This window comes from Typopeltis vanoorti, chromosome 20 (genome assembly GCF_054136105.1).
Source record: "Typopeltis vanoorti isolate ZY-2024b chromosome 20, IOZ_Tvanoo_1.0, whole genome shotgun sequence".
Classification (NCBI taxonomy): domain Eukaryota; kingdom Metazoa; phylum Arthropoda; class Arachnida; order Uropygi; family Thelyphonidae; genus Typopeltis; species Typopeltis vanoorti.
In genome coordinates this window covers 47,562,315-47,589,164 of record NC_143568.1, presented here as the reverse complement: position 1 = coordinate 47,589,164, position 26,850 = coordinate 47,562,315, and the positions used below count along the sequence as shown (strand labels likewise).

Genomic DNA, 26,850 nt, shown 5'->3' with positions numbered 1-26,850 from the left:
AAAAAGAGACTATGGAAGAGATATAAGGAGACAGGTGAAGAGAGGATGCGTGAAGAATATAAGACACAGGCCAGAAGAGTGACTAGTGTGGTAAGGAAAGCGAAACTGGAATATGAGAGGAGATTGGCTCTAAGATCCAAAGAAAATCCTAGGGAATTTTTTAGCTATGTGGCCAGTAGGAGGAGAAATGACTGTGGAAGAATGATATTGCGGGATAAAAATGAGAATAGAGTGACTGATGCAGAGGACATAGTGGAATTGTTCAATGACCACTTTATTGGAGTATTTCATCCTGGAGGAGTCAGTTTTAATGCTAGAGGGATAGGGCAGGCTCAAGGTTTAGAGGTATAGGAGGAGAGTGTGTTTCAGATACTGAGAACTCTGGATGTCAATAAAGCTTTGGGACTGGATGGTATTTCACCACGAGTTTTGAGAGAATGTGCTAGGTAACTGACAGTGCCTTTAACCTGGCTTTTCAATGAAAGTCTGGCTTTGGCAAAGGTGCCCAGGGAATGGAAGGAAGGTAAGATAGTGCCATTGCATAAGGGTGGTAACAGACTGGAAGTGTCTAATTATAGACCAGTCTGTGTGTCATCAGTAGTTGTTAAGATCTTGGAGAAAGTAGTGAGGGACAGTATACAGCACTGGGTGGATGAGGGTAATGTTATCTGTGAGAGTCAACATGGATTTGTGAAAGGGCGTTCTTGTTTTAGCAATATGCTAGCCTTTTATAATAAAGTTACAAGAACATTAGATGAGGGAAAGGCATATACTGCAATTTTCTTAGACTTAGCAAAGGCATTTGACAGGGTGCCACATGATAAGCTGATATTTAATTTGCAACACATGGGTACTGAATGTCGGATTGGTCAACTGGATTCAGGATTGGCTGTCTGATAGGTATCAGAGAGTTGTGTATGGTGGAGCAGTTTCAAGGAAGCAGAGGGTTACAAGTGGGGGTACCACAGGGCTCGGTGCTGGGACCTATATTGTTTAACCTTTATATCAATGACATTGCCAGTGGACTGCAAGGGGATATTCGGTTGTTTGCGGATGATGTGAAGCTGGAAGGATTATTAGTAATAGTGCAGATGTGGTAGCCCTGCAAGAGGATTTGAATAAGCTAGATAGATGGGCAAATGAATGGGGGTGTCAGTTTAATGCAGCAAAATGTAAGGTCTTGAGGTTTGGGAAACATCGATGGGATGCTGCATACTCTATGGGAGGAGTTATACTGGAGGAAGTTGGGGTGACAAGAGATCTGGGGTTGATGATTGATAGAAACCTGAAGTTTAGGGGACATATTGCAAAGGTGGTGAAGGTAACACAGAGAATTGCTGCAATTATGAGAAGGACACTGACCTGCAGAGATAAGAGGGTTATCATTCCGTTGTATAAGTCTCTGATCAGACCACACTTGGATTATTGTTCTCAGATTTGCTCCCAAGGATTTGAAGGGGATAAATTAACTGTGGAAAAGATACAAAGACGGATGACAAAGATGGTCTCAGGACTGTACAAGGATAGTTATGAGAATCGGCTGAGGGAATGTGGACTGCAGAGTTTGGTGGATAGAAGAAGGAGAGGTGATATGATTGAGACTTTTAAACTGTTGAGAGGTGGTTACATGGTTGACACTGGGGAGTTCTTTTGCTTGGTTGAACAGTGAGAAGGAGTGATTACAAGAGGCCATCCCTGGAAGTTACGAAAGGAAACTGTGAGCAAGAGGGTGAGGAGTGGTTTTTTTGCGTGGAGGGTGGTTTAACCATGGAATGCATTGCCTGATGGAGTGGTGAGGGCGAGAACGGTCAATGAGTTTAAGGAGTGGTATGATAGACTTTGTGTTTCTTAGGGAGAACCTCCCCTTGATGAGTCTTGACAGACTTTATGTTCTTAGGAAGGACCTCCCACGATGAGTCTTTTGACTCCATAGAGGCCTGAATAATAATAATAATAATAATTCCACATAAATTATTTTGCCTTGAAACTTTTGCATGTCTCTCCAGCCTCCCAGTCAAGACAGCATAGTAACTCTCATCAACAATGGTTTCAAGATTGACATCTCACTTACAATCAGCTCCTCAGATGCAAGGACCAAATCCAGAACTGTTGATCCTTGTGTTCTCTCTACCACATGTCACCTAAGATATCTGTCCCTCAAGAATTCCAAAAATTCCATTCTCTTGCTGCTGTATGCTGCTTCATTTGCCCAATTTATACTGCTATAGTTAAAATCTTCCATAATGATCATTCATTTTGCAGTTACCAAACTGATCTGCCTAAACATTTCCTTCTTGTTTCCCCTCTGTGTTACCAGCCTACAGCAACATCGCACTAAATATCTTGTCCTGCCTGCCTCCACCTAATACCATACACTTTCAAAACTATTAGTGCTATTTCCTTCCAAATTCTCCACTCTCATAGTGGAAAATTTGGAAAGTCATCATGTATCATGAGTAATATTCCACCACTCCTTTTGCATTTCCTACTCTGCTAAAACATGCTATACCCTTCTACTTCTTTTACTGTCAGGACATCATCCTGTCAACCATATTTCAGTGATTCCAATAATCTTAGGAAAAGCTGAGGCTATCAGTGCCACCAATTCACTTCCTTTATTCCTGATACTCCTTGTATATAAAAAAAAGAAACATCAATGCATGTAATCATTTCTGTACCTATTATTGTTCCCACCAGATTTCATTTGACTCCGCAATATACCATACATCCTCCCATCTCATAAGTGACTATCTCCACAAGAAGCAACCATTGTTACCATCCATTCCAGCAACTCTAGTTTCCCTGTCCCAACATTCTTCCTTGCAGCAAGAAAAACAATCTATCCAGATGCCTACACCCTTTCATGTTTAAATGCATTCCATCTTTTCTCTTCTCTTTTGCAGCTCTTTCTCTTCTCAAAGGCAACAAGCATCCACATATTCCAGACCTCTCTTTCTACACATTCTCACTATCATGCCATCCGTTATCTCTGCTGTCTTCCTAAATTTGACATTATTATATTTTCCCTCAGCACAATTCCTAACAATAACTTCAAATTTGCACCTGATTTACACTACTTCTCAGATCATTTGTAGCAATCATCACTATCACATCATCCACATGTTCACCTTGCTTTATCACCATATACATACATACACTCCCTATCATTCCTCTAAGCAAGCATTCCTTTAACATTCTATTCTGCACACCATGAATCACTGGCTCTCCATACATCACAGAACTATTCATTCCTTGCTCACCTGCATCTCTCTCTCTCTCTCTCTAACATTCTTCCTCCTTGCTCTTGCACTTATCTGCATTCCCTCTTTCCCCAGCTTGCCCATTCCCTCCCCCCCCTCTCTCTCTCCTTCTCATAACTTTCTCTCACACTTACCATTTATCTTTCATCAGCCAGCCTTTCAAATCTTCTAATCTCTCACTATACACAAGTTAACTCCTTTTCCATACCCTCCATTTCCTCTCTCAATACCTCTATCTCCTACTGCAAGCAGTCTATCCTTGCTCAAAATTCTGATATCATCCTTCAGATCTTTCATATCTCTAGTCACACTACCTAATATCAAGTCCACTGCCACCAGATGCATGTCTTCCTCTCTCAATCATGCTTCTTGTCTCTCCCAGCAAACATTTGTTTCCTTAGCAGAATTGTTATCACTGAAACCTGAGATACTAATATTGAGATCACCTAACTCCTTCCATTTTTCTACATTTCACAGAAACATGCATGCTCTCACATCTTACCTGCCATATTTTTAAATGACAGGAAGCATACATGTCACAAGTGAAGCATGCTGCAAAATTTTGTATTATACTTCAACAAGATGTGATGTTTAAATGGTGGCAAGCTAGGCGACGAGAAATCTGTAAGTGTAGACACATATGAAGTAAGCAAACACAAGGAGGTTTAACATCAACTGTTTTTAACTCATCTAAACTGCCAACAATCTAAAATACACTTCACATTAGGTTCAAAAGATAATTGTCTCTGGAACCTTTCTAATATATCTTCATCTTATTGAAAGCTGAGTGACCAAATCTGCACAAAGTACATGTAGCCTGTTCAAGGTCTTAATCAAGGGACCCATAACTTCTTTACTTCAACATTTCATTGTCCTTATTACTGCCGCAGTCTGTTGTGATATACTCAAAATTTTCACAATATGTTCTTAAACTTTAATCCTAGTCCACCACCCCTAGATCACCTATTTCCTCCACAAAATCACTCCCTAACCAATTGTGTATGTTACATTTTATCCTTGTTTTCCAAATTTTAAAACCTTACACTTTGCAACCATGAACTAGCAACTCTGCTCACTTAACAGTCCATTCAAGTTCTCCTGTAGAGCCACAACAAGTATGTGCTCTACTGTTTATAGTTTTCCCATAGGCAAATACACACCTGCATTCAAACTACTTTAAATATAATTAATGTATCTCAGATCCCTGCGATACACCACTAGTGACTATCACCTTTTTTTAGATACCTATCAGACAGCCAATCTTCTATCCAATGCATTCACTCCCTACTGTTTAACCCCATCTATTCCACTCTAAATGCCAACTTGTCATGTGGTAATCTATCAAAAGTCTTTGTGAAATCCAAGGGTGGCTTGGTGCCTGGTTGTCCAAGTGGTTAGGGTACTGTTCTCAAACCAACATGCTGGTGGCTCGAATCCCACTGTGGGCATGATGTGATTAGGGAGAAGATGAATTTCATTGTCCAGTGAAATAACCTCCTTGTTTAATGGAGGCCTACAGTGTCTTGGAAGAGTTCCATGTTTGGTCGCTAAAGCAAGATTTCCAGACTATGGAAGAAAAAATAAATAAAAATACTATATATATATATATATATATATATATATATATATATATATTCATCTTTTTTTGACTGACTGAAACCGAGAAAATAGATAAGTTAATTTAATGGAGCACACAACATGTTTCATCAAAAATGACTTCTTCAGGTGTGTTTTAATTTGCTACACTTAAGCAAATTAAAAAAAAAAAAACCATAAAAACACTGCCATTGTGATAACAGACTTGTAAACTGAAGTTAAGTTTGAATTGTCCATTTCAAATTGTTCCGTTTACAAGTCTGTTATTATAATGGCACAGTGTTTTTATGGTTTTTTTAATTTGCTTAAGTGTTACTACACCTGAAGAAGTCATTTTTGATGACACGTGTTGTGTGCTCCATTAAATTAACTTATCTATTTTCTCGGTTTCAGTCAGTCAAAAAAATAATCCTCAGCACTCACCCATGATTCAAATATACTATAGGTTTGTTAGTAACCTTTTGTGGGTGGGAGCTACATAAAATATATATATATATATATATATATACACACACATACACCTCTTGTCACCTATTTGTAAGTAGAATTACTACGATAAAGAGGCTATTTCCGGTGATATAAATTATGGCATGAAATTCTTAGATTTCGTAGGATTTCGATCTCCGAGTTTCGTACCCGGCTCTTGGCTCTTTATCGTAGTAATAATAATATATGGGTACACCGGTCTGGCAATTCGTTAGTAAGGGTATATGTAAGTTCGGTTCACTTAAACCTTGGTATTTCAGGTCTACCTACTCACTGATGAGACCTCAAAGGTCGAAACCGGTCTGGGTAGTGACCTCATAATGTTAAACAGTAATACATCTCCTAGGAGCTGCGTTTTACATTATGAGAAAATATTAAGGATAGTGACGGAGCTTTGCTCCACCTTTGACACGAGTTGCCATAGTGTTGTACTACTCAAGTGATGACTTACGCTTGGACTCGCCGATAGTTCTTCGGCATGAAACTCTTAGATTTCGATCTCCGAGTTTCGTACCCGGCTGTAAAATAATAGGGGATTTATTATCTCCTTAACTTAATTATGTAAGTAGAATGTTAAGACATGATCTACTTTTAACAGACTCATGCTGCTGTTATCAACCCAATTCAGAAAAACACAAGTATAAGTAATGTAGTTATTGTTCCTTTTTAGAGGTTTTATACCATAGCATCTTCACTACTATGCTCAAATTTGGTCACCTGAATTTCTGGAAAAGAAGTGGCAAGGATTCAGAGGCTGAGTACCAACATGGTAACTGGTCTGTGGAATACACCACATGGAGACAAAGTAAAAGTTTATGGATTATAAAATTCAGTTGTTTGGTAGAAAATAGTGGATATGACATTTGAAACATAAGCTACTAAAGAAGTTTTATAGAACAGATGCAGAATTATAATTGGTAAAGAGAGCCTAGCTGGTGTCAGTTTGACATCATAAAGTTATTTAAATAAAAAATATATTAAAAATCCATAGATAACAGTGGGAACTTAAGTTTTGAAACTGACCAGAGAGGTTAGGAGAATACAACCTTTCATACTAGAATTGCCTCAGTAATTAAGGTTTCTCAGTCCTGAGAGTTGTTTCAAAATTTTGGATCTCAGAAATTAGGCAGAAACCTTATGAGGGAAAAAATTCACTTCTCAAAACCTTTGCAATCCCATGTCGGAAGATTATATTTTTCCATAAGTGTACTTTGAGATGGTTGGTATATGTTGAAGAGAGTCTTAAAAGTGTCAAAGTATTGAAATAAAAGGATGTTAAAATCTCCATAGTTACAAGTAAAGTCTTGAGCTAATTTGCTAATGCATGCTGCCTACAGCTTCTTCTGCACCAAAGGCCTATTTTAGCAGCCACAATTTTTTACTGTTTGTTTCTATCTTCCACCAGATAGCCTTAAATGTACTCTTATAATCATACCCACCCACCCACCCACTAAATCTCTAGTTTTGTCTGCTTCTGCTATCATCAACAATGTCTCTCTTCCAATCCTCCCTGAAATACATCTTTCACATTCTTTTACTTTCACTAATGAACTAACAAAATTAATAGGTGGCTATTGAGAATGTGTTGCTAAAAATTGTGCTCTCATATTTTATGACATTTATAAAGTGATTTTACCCAACCTTCCATTCCAAATTTAAGTAGAGCAATAGTTCTCTGTCAATCATAAGTACACTAAGCATTCCAAAAAAATTCCTCTATTCCAATATCAGTCATGGCAAGCACCCACACACAATGGTGGGTGCTTGCCATAGTATCCCATAATGCAAAGCACATATCCTTATGGACATGTATAATACTATGCATTATGGGAAGTCTTACTCCCACTGAGGTCTCATCAGTGGGAGAAAGACCCAGACATGATACCAAGATTGAAGTAATGCAGAAGTCATATTTCCACACACAAATAGCCAAAAGAAGTCACACCTTATTACCAAAATGCTCTGGAGTGATTAGCCTCTGTATATATATATATATATATGAGTTGCCCAGTCATGAAGTTACTTCATGTGGAAACTTTGTTTGCATACACTTGGATAAAGGATTAAACCAAAAATATAATTTCTTGGCATTTTTAATTTGTAGTATAAACAAGTGGAAAAACTTTCAACATCTATCTCTAATCCGGAGTATTTTAGTAATAAGGTGTGATACCTTTTGGCTACTTGTATGTGAAAATATTACTTCAACCTTGGTATCACTTCTGGGACTGTCTCCCACTGCTGAGACTTCAATAAGGGTCAAAACTGGTCTGGGTAGTGACCATAATGCATAGCATTATAAATGTCTGTAAGGATATGGCAAGTGATGTGAAGTCATTAGCTTCTATATACGAGTTGTCCAGTCATGAAGTTTCTTTGCACGCAAACTTTGTTTTCTTACACTTGGATAAAGGATTAAACCAAGAATATAATTTTTTGGCATCTTTAATTTGTCACATACAACCTATTTCAAAGGGTGACAAATCCTTACCTTCAAACTACTGTCCAATTTCTCTCACTTCAATTTTTTTCTGAAGTAATAGCAAGAACCATAAACACTCAACTCCTACATTAACTTGAAGAAGGCTCTGAAACTAATAAATAATCATCAGTATGAAATTCTGTCACTACTGATTAATGGGGGGGGGGGAATGTACTTACGTCATCCATCTCTAGACAATGGAAAAATCTGGAGAAATCTCAAGCACCCTTGATATGTCTAAAACTTTTTACTGGGTTTGGCACAAAGGTCTGTTTAAGTAAACTCTCATCATTGGTCTGACTTCTACAATTGGGTTACTAGCTTTCTGACCTGGATGCTCATTTTGAGTGATGGATGTCTCCTTACCCTTTCAGTGTACAAGAAATGCTGGGATCCCATAAGGTTCTATTGTTTCACCCACTCTTCAGCTAACTGGCAGTCTGATTCACAGTTTTGCTGATGACAGCACATTGCATTCCTCCTTCTCATTTGACAAACCTTGCAAGTTACAAATCACCACAAGCTGAAGAACCTTAACCCCTATTACTACTACCTTTAATTCTGATTTCCAAAACATTCATCAATAGGATTTGGATAACCTTGTTAATTTCAAAGCTAGTAAAACAATGCTCTGCTTTTATCTTCCACAAAAAAAAATCCTTTTTTTCTAGTGTTACTTTTGACAACACCAAAATCTCTAATCAAGATGAGATTTACCTTGGGATTACCCTAACCTCAAATTCTTCTCTTGGTACAAACATATTACATATATTGCCTCCTCTGCATCCAAAAAATCAGGTTTCCTCTTTTGCTTGAGGCATTACATTAATTCCAAACACCTCATAACTCTATACAAATCACAAATTTGCTCAAACCATTGAACAATCCTTTCACTTCTGAGGCAGTGCTCCTAAAAGTTCTCTATAATTATAATAAGTAATGATTCCTCTCTCTCTCTAACACATTCCACTCACTTTCACATGGGCATTTAGTTTCTGCTGCTTGTATCTTCTATCAGTACTTCTATAGCCACTGTTCATCAGAATTGGCATCAATAATTCTCTCCATTCTCTGCCAAATCTGTCCAAATGTATGCAGCAGCTAATCAGTAATCATGATTTGACTCCAAACCTACAGAACAAATTTCTCCTTTTCATTCATCCATTCCACTGCTGTTCTCTGAATGGTCTCCTACCATATGCATTTCCCAAGGAATACAATCCACAGCTCTTCAAGTCAAATGAAAACAAGTTCTTTCTTGCACATCTATGGTAAATAAATAAATTCCATGTGATGATACTGCTTTTCCCCCCTTTTTATGGGAGTTCACGGTACCATCTAGTCCCCCAGAACTGGCATAGGCTGATGAGTCAGACCTATAGCTGGGTCAGTATTCCTGACTGTAATCCGTGTCCTCAGACCGGTTTGCCTGTTTGCAGGATGAAAAACACCAGATAAACTGGTGGAAAAAACCCTGCTGTTCACGCCCAAGACTGGCTAACTTGGCTATGGCTGAGGAAGATCCTTAAGCTCCTCACGTCGTTGACGGGAATCGAACCTAGGACACTCTTTCCCCAGGCATATGGTTGCAAAGTGCAAAGCCACTAGGCTAACTGCATGGATACTACATCTGTGGTGCTAATGTACTATAGGTTAACCAATCTCTTGGTGGAAAAACTTTCAACATCTATCTCTAATCCAGAGTTTAGTAATAAGGTGTGATACCTTTTGGCTACTTGTATATGAAAATATGACTTCTGCATTACTTCAACCTTGGTATCACTTCTGGGTCTGGCTCTCACTGCTGAGACTTCAATAAAGGTCAAAACTGGTCTGGGTAGTGACCATAATGCATAGCATTATACATGTCTATAAGGATATGGCAAGTGATGTGAAGTCATTAGCGTCTATATACGAGTTGCCCAGTCATGAAGTTTCTTCACACTCCATAATAAATATGATAATATTTAATAAAAATATTATAATATGATAATATAATAAAAAATAATAAATATGATAATATAATAAAAAATAATAAATATGAATTAGCATTAATGTTTATTCATTCATTTTTGCACTGACCAACATTTTTCCGAGACACCCAACCTCAAATTCCTTCAAGTGTAACCCATCTCATTCATATGTATGTCTTTTCATAGACCAAGTTAATTCTGTTCATCTACAAACTCTATACAATTCCTCCTATCTTATGCATTGATCCATTTGCTAACATGATGTCCTTCTTTCCAATTAAATTATAAAGCTATTTATCATACTAGAGAAATAGCTTTATAATTTTTACTCTTTTGCTCTTTTTTTCTTTATTTTTCATAATTCAAAGAGGGTAAGCAAAAAAAAAAAAAAACCAGTTATAGTTTTGACAACTGAACAGTTTGAAAGGTGACAAGTATGGAATGAGACAAAATATGAAGCAGTTACTTTACTCACTTCTGCTCACTCTTATTTTCTATTTCTTTCAGTAAATCCCTCATATACTCTGTCATTCTATACCTGTCACCTTTCAAATCATTTGTAACTGCCAAAACTATTAATTTTTCACTTTTGTATTCTCCTTTCTCTCACCTTGTACTTCTTTCTTTCTCTCTCTTCTCTGCTACATCACTTGCGAAACTTATTTGGCCAGAAGAGCATGAGCTTGAGTTGTCTAGTGAAACAAGTCTACTTCTACCACTACTTCTTTCATGTCACTGGTTTTCCAGTTTGCTAGTTGACTATCAACTATTATTATAATTAAGTAATCTTTGTTTAAATAATCTGAAATTATGGTTATACCGTAATGGCACCTTGAATTTTTTCATACACTTTTGTTTTTATCTTAACTGTGCATATATAGTAAATCAAAATGTACAGATAATACAAACAATGAGATTCTTAAAAAAATGTTCTAAATTTCATGTTAAGTTTGTTATATTATCAACAACTTAATGTTTAATGCTATTTTCTTGTTAAGTCTTTTATAATGCATTAAGTATTTCTTCTATGTTACTAAGGAAAACTACATATCTTAAAAATTTCTCTCTTTTTTTTTCTCTCCATTCAAGTTAGCTAGCTAATTATGGCACTAGACTACACTACTAAATTACCTTCTTTCTGTGCTATTGCTATCACTGTCAGAATCATGAAGAGAAGAATTCATGCTGTTTTCTGACTGTTAAATAATGAAATTACAAACTATTTAGAAAGTACAGTCAATAATCTATATTAAACACTTAGCCAGAATTTTAGAATAAAAATTTATAAACATGTATATCTTTCTGTAAGTATCATTTATATATACAGTAGGTGCACTATAGCAAACACCAATATAACAAAATGATGTGCTATAACAAAGACCCAACCTACATCCCACAGAATAGAACCAATGCTATTTTAAGTTCACTACTGCAAACAGCAAAAGCACCACCCAACCTTGCAAATAAGGTTACATCACAGAATACGGCTGATGGTAGTAAACTTGTAGGAAGGCACTGCATAAAACTGATTTGCATTTTGTATTGAAACTAGAAAATAAAGGGGGAAAACTATAAGTGAGGTTAATAAACAAAAGAAATGGTGAGAAATCACACAATGAAAACAGAACACAAAGGATTGGGAGAACCCATACATAAGGCACACAAAATGATGATAACAACAATATATTAACTCTAGACCCTCACGGAGTCAAAAGACTCTTTGCAGGAGGTCCACACTTTCTGGCAGTGCATTCCACTTGCCAACCACTCTCCATGCAAAGAATCTCCTCACATTCTCCTATACAGCTTCCAGGGATGGCTTCTTGTTCTACCCATGCCACCCTATACTCTATGAAAAATCTCCCCCACATTAATCTGGTAACAACCCTTCAATCATGTCCCCTCTTCTTCTATTCATGTGGCTCTGCAAGTTGTGTTCCCTCAATCTATCCTCATATCTCGCATTCCACAGACCTGGCATTGACTTAATGAAACTTCTCTAGATCCTCTCTAAGATATCCTCATTTCATTGAAAACTAAGTGACAGATCAGTGCATATGCAGCCTGATCAAGGGAATTATAACCTCTCTGCTTCTGCATATCAAGGTCCGCATCACTGACATAATCTTGTGATGTTCTTACAAAATTAGCAATGTGATTCCTAAACTTCAAGCCTCTGTCCACCATCACTCCCAGATCTCCCATCTTTTCCACCTCTTTCAAAATTTCCCCATTAACTTGCCTCCCAAATTTCAAGATCTTACACTTTGCAACATTAAACTGATAACTTCACTCTCCTGCCTACTCACACAGTCTATTGAAATCCTCCTGTAAGACCACAACAACCATTCTGCTCCTTATAGTTCTTCCCAACTTTGCATCATCTGCAAACATCTACCTGTTTCCATATTATTAATATACAAATTAAACACCAATAGTCCCAAAGAAGACTTGTGTCACTCTGCCAGTAATCCTCCTCTTTTGGGATATCCCTCCCCTATACACAACTTACCAATATGTGTCTGACAGCCAATCATAGAACCAACTTATTAGTCTCTTATCCAATCCCACCTGTTTCAATTTAGTTACCAGCTTGTCATGTGGCAATGTATTAAAGGCCTTTGAAAAATCCGGGCATGCTATTGTATATGCATTGCCCTTACCCAATAAATTTGTTGCCTTGTAATACAAAAGGACATTGTTAAAAAAATGTCCCCTTAACAAACCCATGCTGACCATCATAGAAAATGCAGCTATTATCAACCCAATTCAGAAATGGGTTGATAATACCAACCCAAGATTGATCCCTTCTGTGTTGTGGAATAATTTTTCTACTTGCATTCCTTTGGGACTTACCCAATTGCACCACTCATGGTAAACAGGTGTGCCAAGGGTGCCATTAATTATCTGAAGCATTCCTCCAAGATACAAGGTGATATATCCTGCAGTCCTACTGCCTTATTAACAAGAAGTTTACTTAATTCCTTATATATCTTTTCCTCATTTACTATCAGTTCCTCCTCCATCATACCCTCTACAGCTTCTCATGATGTCACATTCATGATGATGAAATACCCTGATAAACTGTTCATTGAATACTTAAACTATATCCCCTGCATCGGTGGCCAGACTATCACTGTCATCAACTAATATCCCCCTCCCACAGTCATTCTTTCTTCTATTTGCTACATACTGAACTCACTAAGATTTTTCTTGGTGAGTTCAGCCTCTCCATACTGCATTTTTGCTGTCTTTACTGAGTCACCTTCCTTGCTTGCTTGCTCTGTGTGCTCTTCATGCAAGATGAATGACATGAATAATCAAGGGAGCATCTTGCATGTTGCTCCCACAGTGATTTCTTCCAGCTTTCATGCTTAATCCCTTCATTGTCCATTTTACTCCTATTTTATTTAGCCTTTTGACTTTTGGAATACACTCCGGCATTGCTGCTGTTAACTAGCTCTCGATCAATACTCAAGTGGAATGTCTCCTTTAGGAGTTCTCATATGACTGGCTACAACACAAGTGATCATCTTATGGTCACTTGCCAACTGGAGGAAGATTAGACACTTCATTTACAATCACATCTTCTGATGATGCGATCAGATCTAAGATTATCAACCTTCATGTGGCCTTTGTTATATATTGTTTAAGATAGTTGTTCCTTTAGAGATTAAGAAATTCATTCTCCTTATTCCCCGATACTACCTACCTCTTCATTCCAATCAATATTGCCATAATTAAAATTACCCATAATGATCATCCTTCACTTTCTCTTGCCCACTAAGCCAAGTTTTCTACACACAGTTTGTCTCTTCCTTCCACATTCTCCAGTCTATAGCAATACCTAACTGAATAACTCATCCTATCCATCTTTGCCGCACACAATACTGCTTCAAAACTATTGCCACTAATTTCCCCTCATATCGCAACATCAAAATGTACAAATGCAAACAACAGCCCATTGAAGTCCATGGAAGACATAAGAAAAAATAGAACTAGCAGAGCATGAAATTATAAAAATGAAAATCCAATATTAATGTTTAATTTTCAAAATATTACATTAGCTTAAATTAAGTTGCTTACCTGAGATCTGCAAAGTGAACTAAATATATGTGGTCTGTATAATTAAAATTAAAAATAATGTGATAATTTCAGCAGTCAGTCAACTTTATAATCAGTCTTAACTGGACAGAGGTCTAATGATGGCCATTAAGTTTCTGTCCAATTAGTAAGCTGATTACTTACACTAGTTGTCCCAATCTCTGCCTTTAGGTTCTAATGAAGGCTTGCTATTTTTTATGTTACTCCCATCCACTAAAGATTATTTGCTAGCCTATAGTACATTTTGTACTGTGGTGGGTTAAGGATTTTTATTTCTATTTTTTAAAATCAATTTTACCTATTTTTCTGTATTTTTTTAATATATTTTTACACAATCCAAAAAAGCCTGCTCTAGAGACCAAACATGGAACTGTTTCAAACCACTTCAGGCCTCAAATAAGTAAGGCAGTGGTCTGACACTAAGTGATGAAATACATCTCCCACCTAAAAATATATTTATCACTCATATCTTAAAATTTTCTTTTTAATTGAAGGCAACTAATATAAAGTTGAATGACTACTGAAGTTTTCAGGTAAATAACATTCATTTAGGTTAACATAACATTTCAGATTTTAAATGTTAATTCTGGATTTTCATACTCTTCTAGTTCTTTTCTTTTTTTATATATCTCCCCTTAGTGTTTGCATCTGCAATTTTTCATGTTGTTGTTGTTTTGTGTGTTTTTTGTATGGTTCTTGCCAATCCGTTGTGTTCTGTTATCAATTATAATTTTCAATCACTTTCTTTGTGTTCTGTTCAACTTTATTTCCCCATCATTTCCTATGTTCCTGAGAATGGAGTGAGAGGGGATTGTCAGTGTCCCCCCCCCCTATGAATTCACTATAGTGAACCATGTGAAACAACAAACAATAACTCTGGTCCTTTAGAGGTTTGCTAGAGCAAGCATCTACTATACTAATTAAATTTTGATATTAATACTCTGCACTTCAAACAACTTAGTGAAGTGCATTAATGTTCTATTAGAAATTTTATTTTGAAAACAATTCTTTAACATCTTCTATTTACCTTTATAACTTTATTTCCTAAAATAGCAATCTTATTATACCAAACAGTCAAAATTTTCCAGCTTACCAATTTCTTGCTAAAACCATTCTAAATTTTTTTTCAGCTTACCAATTTCTAGATGAAATCATTAAGAAATCAAACCTCAACAAATAAAAGTTGTTGATACTTCAGATTTAAATCTCAGAGAACTGACTAAAATGTGTATTTTAGTGCATGCAACACTACTGAAAACTAATGAGTGTTCATATCACCCCCCCCCCCCACACACACAAAAGCATGACGTCTTCTAAGTTTCAAGACCGGAAATTTGAAGCTTAAGAAATTCAAATTTGTAAAGTAGTTTTTATTATATATACAGTATATATAATCTTTTTAGTTCCTCAAGCCACTTTAATTTTATTTATGAACTATTTTAAATTTGCATAAGCATCTCAGTTTCCTGCTTTATCTAGTCATGATGTGTAGAGAATATATTATTTTTAAAATGGCAAAGAATGGCAGAAAACAGAAAAATATATAAATTTTTTTTATTTCTCCCAGATTGCCAACCTGGTTGGCTGAGTGGTTAGCATATCTGCTCTCCAGCCAAAAACATCCATGCCCATGACACCCTAAGTGTCATGGGCATGGATGTTTGTGATTCTCTGTGAAAATACTAGTGGCGGTTGACAGTAGATGATGAAGGTAGTTGCAGGTGGTGGATTGGTGGAGACGGAGAGTTGTAGAGTAGGTGCCCTCCCTCAATGAGTCTTTGGACTCTCTGGAGGTGTTACATAATAATAATAATTAGTGCTGTCAGCTTAGAAAACAATAGTAATGCATAAAGACATGTCTGTCTCTTATGTCGTATAGCATTTAAACAACATTAAATGGGGAAAAAAGCAAATGTAAATAAAAGGATAAGAATGAAGTTACTACAGTATTTGTAGAGTAAGTACATTGGTCACATTTTGTTGGGATCTAGAACAGCAATCGCAGATGCTATTCTAGGCCATTATGGCTTGGCTTGATAGACTTTTAGCAATGCTTATGCTGAACAGATCAACATAAACAAGCACTCTTGCAAGCCATTTTATCCTATTAGCATAATAGGATAAAATGGCCCATAATGACTTGGGTCATGGTGAAACTTTTTTCATTATGTGCAATATTTCATAGTGTACCATTGTGTTAATATTTCTGTAGACATACAGAAATATTTTAGGAAAATTTGGAGAAAAGAGCAAAGCTAATAATAATGGTAAATGCCTGCTGAATTTCTGTTCAGGATATTATTATTATTATTATTATTATTATTTGACACCTCCAGGGAGTCCAAAGACTCATCGAGGGAGAGCGTGCCAACAGCATCGAACGATTGGTCCCCTTTCAACTTCCAACAACGCTCAAACTTACTTAACTGAGCCATTAGTAGCAGAGGCTCTACCGACCAACCTTTGCTGGCATGGATGAGTTATTACTACCACCATGTTTCAACATAAAAATGCACAAATTCACAATTGGAGAAAAGATGCAAGAAATAAGAAAAATCTCATCAACTGTGTTATAGGTGATAGCAAAGTTTGATCACTGGATCAGGACACAAGAAGTATACAGAGGATTTGAAATTGGAAGTGATCACTGTTTAGTTTTGAGAAGGAAAAAATTGAATTTCATATTGAAAAGAAGAGCGTGTAAGAAAGTTTTAAAATCAATCAAAGTTGAGTAGCTTTCAGAGGTGCTGTAGACTCAAATACTCAAACATCATTCAAGAAGCAAGGAAAGAGTTTCAAAACAAGAACCAAACTGGAGATTCAGCCAGAGAAGTATGTGGCAAGGTTGTATGTAAGGATAGAAAAATTGGAATTCCATGGTGGATTCAGGAAGTTAAAGAAACGGTCAAGGAAAAGAAGAAGTCATATTGAAAGTTCCTGGTGAGTAAGCCTGAAGATGTGCTTAGAGAATACTGAGAAAAATGTAAGAAAGTGAAGCACTGTGTAAAACTAGCTAAACAAAAGTCATGGAAAGACTTTGGTAAGAACATAGAAAATAAATATAAAGGTTGAAAAATATTCCAGAGGTTATTGAAAAAAAACTTCGAAACAGAAGAGAAGACACTGTAAAGGAATCCGAGATGATAAAGGTGACATTAAAATTGAAGATAAAGATATTCTAGATGTCTGCAGTAATTACTTTGAAAGATTGCTAAATGAAACAAGCGATGTCAGCATGGTAGTAGAAAACTCCCAACAGGAATACATATCGATACCTGTAGAAAAAGTCACCAAAAATTGGAAATGTGGAAAGGCAGCTGGAGTAGATGACATTTGACCAGAAATGTTCAAATATGGAGGTATAAAAGTTTTACAGTGGCTGTGTAAAATATCTTGCAAGAAATTAAATTATTTAATTTTTGAGTTTGGTTTTACAGAGGTTTCCATTTATATAATTGTTGTAAATCTATGTAGTATTATGTAGAAATTGTATGAATGTTAAACCTTACTGTAAAAGTGCACAAAAATAAGCTTTATTAAGTTGTATGTAAAACGAAGGAAAGAGGATTAGCAGAGATTATAAGGATGACTGTGCATAAACAAATGTTTGCAAGATCTTGTAAACATAAAAATATGCACTCATGATTTAGTGTCTCGCATGGAGCCTACCATTGTGACATCACTGTGCCGGCAGATGATCCTGGCAACAATTACATGGTTACAGAGAATGAGGCAAGATATTTAAGGGGGGCTGAGAGGGCTCTTGAGAGAAGAAAAGAGCTGCCAGAACAGAGGATTTTGAAGACCCTCACTGGTCACTCTATCGCTCTCCTTCCAGAGGTTGGAGGCTTCTGGCATCGGTCCCTTTTGGTGGAAGGGGTGGTGGCGAAGGCGAGGCCATATTTTGATAGAACCCCAGCCAGATTCTAATGACATGCTTGAAGCGTACAGTTATCTGTGGGCATAGCGGAAGACATCAGCATTTCCTGTTTCAGACGGAGAAAATCCACCTAAATTTCCTGGCAACTGCAAGAGTAAAGAACCGCTATATCGTCGAGTCAACAGTCATACTCCAGGAAAAGGTTAAGCAAACCTAGCTGAAGAATTGTTTGTGTTAACTGGACTGTATCTGAAAAGTCTACTGTGAGTAAGCATAAGTTTTGTTAATGTTTTAAAGGCTTACTGTTGGAATTTATTATGTAATGATAGTGCTTAGAGGAAATTGTTAATGACTAGATAAGTAACCAATTATGTTAATGAAAGGAAACAAATGTGAGTTTTTTATATTGAATGAACAGAGATTTGCTAAGTTAGTTCATCAGGAGTAACAGTATGTTAAATTTAGATGAGTTAACAATATAAAGGATTAAGCAAATGAGAGAAAGTTAACTGTATGTTGCACTTAATGTGTATATGACTGGATTGAGAAAGAGCTTTTCTCCCTCTTACATTGTGATTCCTAGTTTCATACTAGGATCAAAATAAAATGTTTTGTTTGTGTAACTATCTTGCCTGATGTATTGCCAATGCACTGTCTCCAAAAACATTTATCGACTTGCAAGCCTGTGTGTATGTTAAATTTGATCTTGCATATGTTCCATACTTAAATTCTCAGGCTATATATATAATTTAGAATGGCGCAGTTATTAAACAAATAAATTTTTCTAAATTGCATAGTTTGAGAGTTGGTAACCTGTTTATCGTGGATAGACTAATAACAAAGGTCAGTCACTAGCAGTGTGGACATAAAGAAGATTATAGTATTGTATTTAAATTTTGTAGATCTGGAAAAGGCATATGACAAGGTGCCAAGAGGAAAGTTTTTCAAAACACTACATTTATATGGTGTAAAAACTGACATTATATTGAGCAATACAAAGCCTCTATTTAAGCTTTAAGTCAGCAGTTAGAATGGAAGGAGGTACAGGAAGGTTTTGATGTTAAATTAGTTGTGGAACAATGGTACACATTATCTCTACAGTTATTTATTTTCCATATGGATTACATTATGAAGAAAAGTGGTATTAAACCCTGATATTAAAATTGGTGAAGTTAATCTTAGCTGTTTACTTTACTCAAAAATAATTCTATGAGTTGCTAAGGGTCAAAGCTAGATAAGTAGAAAGGACATCTCTACATAGCCTTTAAGGAATGCAGAGAACTGGAACTTCTAATATAACGTTCAATCCTCATCTTTACATGATATGGTATCCACTGAATAATGAACAAATAAAGACAGGCTGGCAATTTGGTAATTTTAGCTGATTAAGCTTGTTCTGTACTGGCTTAAACTAGTAAGAAACACGATGGTAACAATGAAATGTCAAGCTGGATAGGCCATCATACAGCCCCAATTTCTGTCAGGGAACCAGAGCAAAGCATGAAAAAGTCAGCAGAACTGAAGATAGACTTTCAGCATAATAGAAATAAAGAGTTATCATGTGGACATAACTGGTGTTAATAAGATCTTGTTAAATAATAAATATAGGATGTATTCAGTAGTACTGATTTGAAATAGACTGGGTACACTAAGTAAGAAAATAAACTTCACAATTGGCAAACAATTTCAAGTAGTGTTATGTGGAACAATGGACCAATTTCAAATTGAATAATTGGTCCACATAACACTGAAGAAGTGGAAGAGTTTTTCATTACAGAACACAGTTGGCATAAAGAAAACAGAAAGCTGGTCATTGATGACAATCTAAATATCAAGATAGAAAATGAATCAGATATACAGAGATATTTTGGGAAAATTTGGAAAAAGAAAACAAAACTAATAATAATAATGGCCAGAGACACTGGAATGCTATGGCACTGGGGAAGTTGCCAAGGGCACTGATGTCAGAATAGCTCTAGCAATGGAATAGTTTGTCAATTATTGAAATTGTGATGCTAAAAATGGTGAATGGCTATGAATTTGACAAAGGCACCAGAAACCTAGCTACACTTCTGGTGCCAGCTGGATGTTTGTTCAGGACACAGACTATATAAAAATAGAACAGAGCAGGCATTCTAGTCATCACTAACATCATGTTTCAAAATAAAGACATGCACATATTCAGATGGAGAGAAGACAATAAGAAATAAGAAAAGTCTTAGTCATAGCCACTGACTATCATTACATTATCACTGAAAGTGATATATCTTCAGACTGGTTCATGAGTATACATGGGATTAAAATAAGATATGATCTTCACTTAGCTTTGAACAGGATAAACTATACTGAACAGAAAAATATGTCAGAAAATTTGAAAAGAATTAAAGCCAAGCAATTTTTAGAGATGAACTGTAAACTCTACTATAGAAGTATTACAGAAATAGAAATATTAACTCCGAAGAAACTAATCGAATATAAGTGATGAAGTTGTTTGCAAGGCTAACAGCAGACGATGTAGTTACAGGGATTGAATGTGAAGGGTTTAGTATTTTTGGGGAAGATAGAGAAGATGGGATTGGGGGAGGAGTACTACTGCTGATGATAGCAGATGAATTGCAACCAAAAAGAACAGGAGACAGGCAGGAGGATGGCTGTTTATTTGAAGCAATCTGGTGTGAGATTAAGGCCAGTAAGACAATATATACAGTTGGTTGTTACTATAGGCTAGGGAGTTCCACAGATGATCTGAAAGACATGCATTGCCAAATTAGCAATGAGTACAGGTAGTGATTGTTATGGGGGACTACAACTATGGAGATATTCATTGGAAGGAAGAAAGATCACATGGAGATGATCTTTCTTCCTTCTATCTAGTCCCCTCCATCACATCCTGTGATGGAGGGGACTAGGGGTAGGAGAGTATTACACCTTGTCATAGGATCAGAATAAGCTATTCATAACCAAGGTGAACACATTGCCTCCAACTGGTGAAAGTGACCATGCATCTTCACTTGGGAGATTGTAAAAGATGAAGAATATTCTATCAAGAAGGGGTATTTGTGAAACTACATGGCAGGTGATTATGACATGCTTAGGAAGAAGCTTAAATCTGTACCATGGCATAAAACATTGCAGAGTAAGGATGTTAGTAGTGCATGCAATATAGTTAAAGGTCATTTAGAGGAAGCAGTATTAAATTGTATACCGAGGGTAAGTAGGGTTAATCGGGTAGGAGTTAGAAGGATGAGTAATATCATTAAGCACAAGTTGCAGAAGAAGAAAATGCCTTGTAGGGTATATAAAGTGAAAGGTGACCAGCAAACTCATGAAAGTCACTTAAGAAAGGTGACCGCCATGACAAGGAAGGCAAAATCAGATTATGAGAAGAATCTAGCCAAGCAAGTCAAAGGAAATCCCAAAGAGTTCTTTCATTATGTGGCAAGTAAGAGGAAGAATGACTATGGAAGATTAACCTCAATGAGTGATGATGAAAGGAAACAGAAGTGGATAAAATAGTTGAGTTGCTGAGTGACCACTTTGCAAGAGTATATATCATCCTAGTGAGGTTATTGCTTTAACCTAGGTGACAGACACTAATGTGGGAACGGAGGTGGATGAATTGGAAGTTCTTAGGAATATTGAGAATCTCAATGTAAATACAGCTGTGGGATTAAATGGGATATCAGCTAGGGTTCTGCGAGAATGCTCAAGGGAACTGGCAATGCCTTTTGACTAGGCTCATTAATTTAAGTCTCAGCTCTGGTAGTGTTCCAAGGGAGTGGAAAGAGGACAAAATAATTTCTTTGCATAAAGGAGGTTGTAAGATTGCAGTAGCAAATTATAGACCAATCAGTATCTCAGGCATGGTGGTAAAAGTACTAGGAAAACTGTTAAAAAAGAGCATTCAAGAATGAATAGATAAAAATATGATATTGTATGAGGTCAACATGGTTTTGTGAAGGGTGAGTCATAACTTGGTAATTTACTAACTTTTTATAATAAAGTAACAACTGAGTTGGATAAAGAAAATGGCTACACGATGATTTTGCCAGATTTTGCAAAGGCATTTAACAGAATATTACATGGAACTCTGTTACACAATTTAGAAATGGGGATGGATATGACACTAGTTAAGTGGATAAGAGGGTGGCTGCTGAACTGATATCAAAAAGTGGTATATGGAGGGGCAGAATCGAGACGAAAACAGGTGATTAGTGGTGTGCCACAAGGTTCAGTGCTGCGACCATTACTGTTTAATTTGTACATAAATGATATAGGAAATAACCTGAAAGTAAATATTCAGTTGTTTGTTGATGATGCAAAATTAGGTAGAGTAATAGTTAATCAAGGTGATATGGAGAGCTTGCAAGACAATTTAAATAGACTGTCACAATGGGCAAACGTTAATGAGTATCAGTTTAATGTCAAGAAATGTAAATTTATGCATTTGGGATAAATAGATTACAAGCCATTTATCACATTGATGGCACTGTAATCTAGGAAACAGATGAAGCTAGAGATTTAGGGATGGTGGTGGTGGTAGACAGATAGTTTAACTCTCTGTCTACCACCAGATAGAGAGTTAAAGTTTAGAGGACATATTGCTAAGGTAGCCTGTAATATTACTTGGCTCTTGAAGAACACATTAACAAGTAGAGATAAGGAAGTTGTTATTCCTCTTTATAAGACCTTGATATGCTCACATCTGGATTACTGTGCTCAAGTTTGGTCCCCTGGATTTCTTGGGGATGAGGAAATGGCGGAGACGATTCAGAGGTGAGTGGCCTTTAATGTTCCCTATAAGGATAGATTGAAGGTATGTGGATTGCAAAAGTTGGTTGACAGGAGAAAACAAGTGGATATGATAGAAACATCTAAGGTACTTAAGGGTGTTATAGGATAGATAAATGTTTCAACACTTGGCTAGAGAGACAACAACAAGGGGTCATCAATGGAAGTTGAATAAAGATGTGGTTAGGAGTGTGAGTATTAGATTTTTTTTCTTGTACTGTTTGTGAATGAGTGGAATGAGTTGCCAGAGTCAGTTGTAAGTGCCTTGTCTGTTATATTGGGTCTCCTGTGATGAGTCATCAGACTCAGTAATGATAAACTGTAGTGAGAAATATTCAAGAGGAGGACAATCAGGAATGCCTATATTAATCTGCCAAGCAGAGAAGGGTATCAGACACCTGAAATGTGGAAAGGCAGCTGGAGTAGATTATATTTGACCAGAAATGCTCAAATATGGAGATATAAAAGTTTTATTGCAACTGCTCTGCATAATTCAGAAGACCTAGTCAGAAGGTTGAAATCCAAATGATTGGAGAAGAGCTCACATATTTCTAATATATAAAAAAGGGAAATAAAACTTGTGAGAATTACAGAGAAATTTCCTTACTCAGTGCACACACACACTACTTGGAAGGAAATCAGCAGACACCAGTGTGAGGAACAAACAGCCATGGCGACCACCTTAATAAGATGTGTGACCTCCTTTCACTGCGATGACTGCAGCAATCCTATAGAGCTTACTTTCCACGAGTGTGCAGTGGCAATAGATTGGAATTTTGGATCATTCTTTCTATAGGCATGTAACGAGATTCTTGACTGTTGTGGGGGAGGACATCCCTTGACCCCACCTGATGCTCCAGTTCATCCCACAGATGTTCAATAGGGTTGAAATCAAGGCTCTGTGGAGGCTAGTGAAGTGTGGTGAGTTCATGCTCACGAGGAACTCAATGCAATAAAAATGTCACTATGGTACCTGAAAAATGTATTCCTCTTACTATTTTTTTAAATAATCATAATGAAAAATTTCAGTGACACATTTTATGAACAGTATGCAAAATTAATAGATATGAAATACTTCGTAATTGTTATACAAGTGTGCTAGCTCAGGTATATATTTACCCGTGATTTGACACTTGATCTTGTTGGCTGAGCTTAATTCTACCTTTATTATTTTCTCAACACACCCACTCTGTCCCAGTATCCAATTATTCTCACCTACCATAGCTTTCACCCATGAGGGCTGGGATCAATATAACTCTGTAATTTGACAATGATTCATAATTAGAAAATGGAGGGGAAGGAAAAACATACCTTAGCATATGTATGCTGCTCATTCCAGCCTTTCTCTGCATCATGATCCTTGCAAGGTGCTGTAAATTAAAAATATATTAGAAATTTGGAAATTAGATTATTTTAGACAAAAAAACAACTGAATAACTATTTGTTGTAATAAACAATAATGAATGTGATGAATGCACCTTGTAAAACAAGATAATCTTCAAACGGAAAAGACCCAGGTTCAAATTCTCATCGTGATGCGAGAAATCTTCAGCAAAACAGACAAATCAAGAAATGCCATTGTGCAGAGAAGAGCAACTAGGTCTATTTTGTCTTTCTAAATTTTGCTTAATATTCAGAAAATCTTGGTGAAAATATGAATATAATTTCTTATCAAGTAAATTGATGAAGCCAAGGATTTGGGAGGGGGGTTAGTGGATAGGGAGTTAAAGTTTAGAGGGCATATTGCAAAAGGGGTTAAACTGCTCACTAGATTTTGAAAGTTTTTTCACTTGGTTATATGCTATAAATGAACGAGTCCAAGAAATTATTAGTTAAATCCTTTATCCAAGTGTAAGCAAAGTTTGCATGCGAAGTAACTTCACAACTGGGCAAATCGTATATAGAGACTTATGACTTCGCATCACTTGCCTTGGTATCCCATAATGCAAAGTACATATCCTTATGGATATGTATAATGCTAAGCATTATGGAAAGGGTCACTACCAAGACCAGTTTCGACCTTTGTTGAGGTTTCAAAGGTCTAAATTGGTCGGGGTAGGCTGTATAGAAGGAACGGATGCAAGTTTTTGGATGTGTGGATTGAGTTTGAGGGAAGATTAGATTTGTACAAGAGGGACAGCCTACACCTGAATGCATTTAGTATCAGGAGTCTTAAAAAAGTAATAACTGGTATGAAATTTAATACAGATATTCAGGGAAACTAAATTATAATTGGAGGAATGGTTAGAATATGAATATAAGATCAACAATGTTATATAATTATAATAATGACCGGAATGGGCATTATCATGGAAATGATTATGAGTTGAGAACAATTTCGACTTTGTGTTCATCTGATTCGGACCCATCAAATATGTGCAAAGATGTTCACATGTATAAGGCACTAAAGAAGAATAGAGTTCTGCAAGTTCTCCAACTGTGTCATGCAGACAAGAATATACAAAGAACATGCAGGTAGGTTATTATGTCTAAACACGAATGCTAGGAGTATCAGAAACAGAGGGATAGAGTTTGTTGCTGTGGTCAATATGTTGGGACCTCAGATTGTAGGCATTAGTGAGACTAGCTATCAGAATAAGACATACTAACAGGTATCGAGTATAAAGGGTACAGTATTTTCTCCTCTCCTAAACAGGATAGGAGAGGAGAAGATGTGCTGCTAATGATATTGGATGACTTGAATCTAGTTAGTGTTGAGACCTATGATTGTAGTACTATCAGGTCATCCCAAAAGTAATGTAATTTTTAGCATTAAGTTTTGAAAGGATATAAAAGATAAATCACTTGCTAAAAGATAAATTCAACATCACGCTAGAAGAAACTGATCAGGCTAGAGAAATTGTAGTGCTAGCAGATAGCGAGTTAAAGTTCAGGGGCCATGTAGCAGATATTGTAAATACAATTCAAAACATAGGGATGTCATTTTGCCTCTTTACAAGGCCTTGATAAGACCTCACGTGGACTATTGTGAGCAGGTCTGGTCTCCTTGTTTCCGATGTGATTCTGATATACTGGAGAGAGTACAAAGGAGAGTGTTAAAAATTATATCAGGATTGTGGAATACTGATTATGAAGACAGATTGAGAATTTGTAGAATGCAGACACTAGCAAACAGGAGAAAGAAGGGTGATATGATTGAGACTTACAAACTTCTGAAAGGATCATACACGATTTTAGTTGAAGGAATTTTTTATTTTATGGAGGGTGGGGAAATGACAAGAGGGTATTCTTGGAAGCCGAGACTCATCTAAGAGTCTCAGCTTCCAATGTGCCGCAGGGTTCTGTTCTTGGATCACTACTGTTCAATTTGTTCATTAACGATATAGGAAAGGATTTGAGAGGAACTGTGCATTTGTTTGCTGATGATGCAAAGTTGGGTAGAGCAATAGTTGAGTGCACAGGATCTGATTGTGATTGCTATTCTGTTATCTCCCCACAATGGTTTTAACTTCTGTAGGAAACATTCCAATCATTCACAACTCTTTCAGAAGCAAAAATTCTGCTTCTAACTCCCTTGTTCACAAGGGAATTAGAAGTACACCCACTTATACAGCTTCCAGGAACGACCTCTTGTTCTTACCTGATCTCCCACCATTTTATGAAAAAACCTCTTCAACATTAATCCTATAGCAACTCCTTACCAACTCGTAAGTCTCTTTCATATCACTCCCTCTTCCTCCTACACAGTAGACTCTGTAAATTGCATCTTTTCAACCTTTCTTCATATTCAACATTCCAAAGATAAGAAATTACCTTAGTCAAATGCCTCTGGACCCTTTCCAACATATCTTCATTCTTTTTAAAACCAGGTGACCAAATCTCTGCACATTAGTTCAGAGATTTGGACACCTGGTTTCAATTGTGAGGACAACAGAAATCCTGGCACATTTCTGTTGTCCTCACAATTTTGGTAATGTCTCCGCTAAATTTTAGATCCTTATCCACCATCACTCCAAGATCTCTTATTTCCTCCACCTCCAATCAAACGTAAATTCTTCATCTCATCTTTGTTTCCCAAATTGTAAAACCTTAAATTTCACAGCACTGAACTGGCATCCCCATTCCCATGTCCAATCACTCAGTTTATTCAAGTCTTCTTGTAAGACCACAACATCTTCACTACTCTTCATGGTTTGTCCCAACTTTGCATTATTCGGAAACAACTGAATACCCCCATTCAAATCTTTCCCAATATCATTTACATACAGGTTATACAGCAATGGCCCTAAAACAGACCACTGAGGCACTCCACTAGTG

At 36.6% G+C, this 26,850-nt stretch overlaps 1 protein-coding gene across 8 annotated transcripts in view; it reads right to left on the bottom strand.

The window, feature by feature from the left end:
• LOC150095411 (spermatogenesis-associated protein 6) overlaps nt 1-26,850 on the bottom strand; it is a 523,112-nt gene that overhangs the window by 18,141 nt on the left and 478,121 nt on the right. For 7 of the 8 annotated variants that reach the window (XM_090410322.1, XM_090410323.1, XM_090410320.1 and 4 more), the window contains 2 exons: nt 23,884-23,942; nt 10,929-10,993 (listed from right to left, as the gene is read on the bottom strand). In XM_090410322.1, the coding sequence (XP_090266448.1) occupies nt 10,929-10,993; nt 23,884-23,942 (124 nt within the window). The remainder of the gene's footprint in view (nt 1-10,928; nt 10,994-23,883; nt 23,943-26,850) is intronic. The other variant, XM_090410326.1, reaches the window with a different exon arrangement.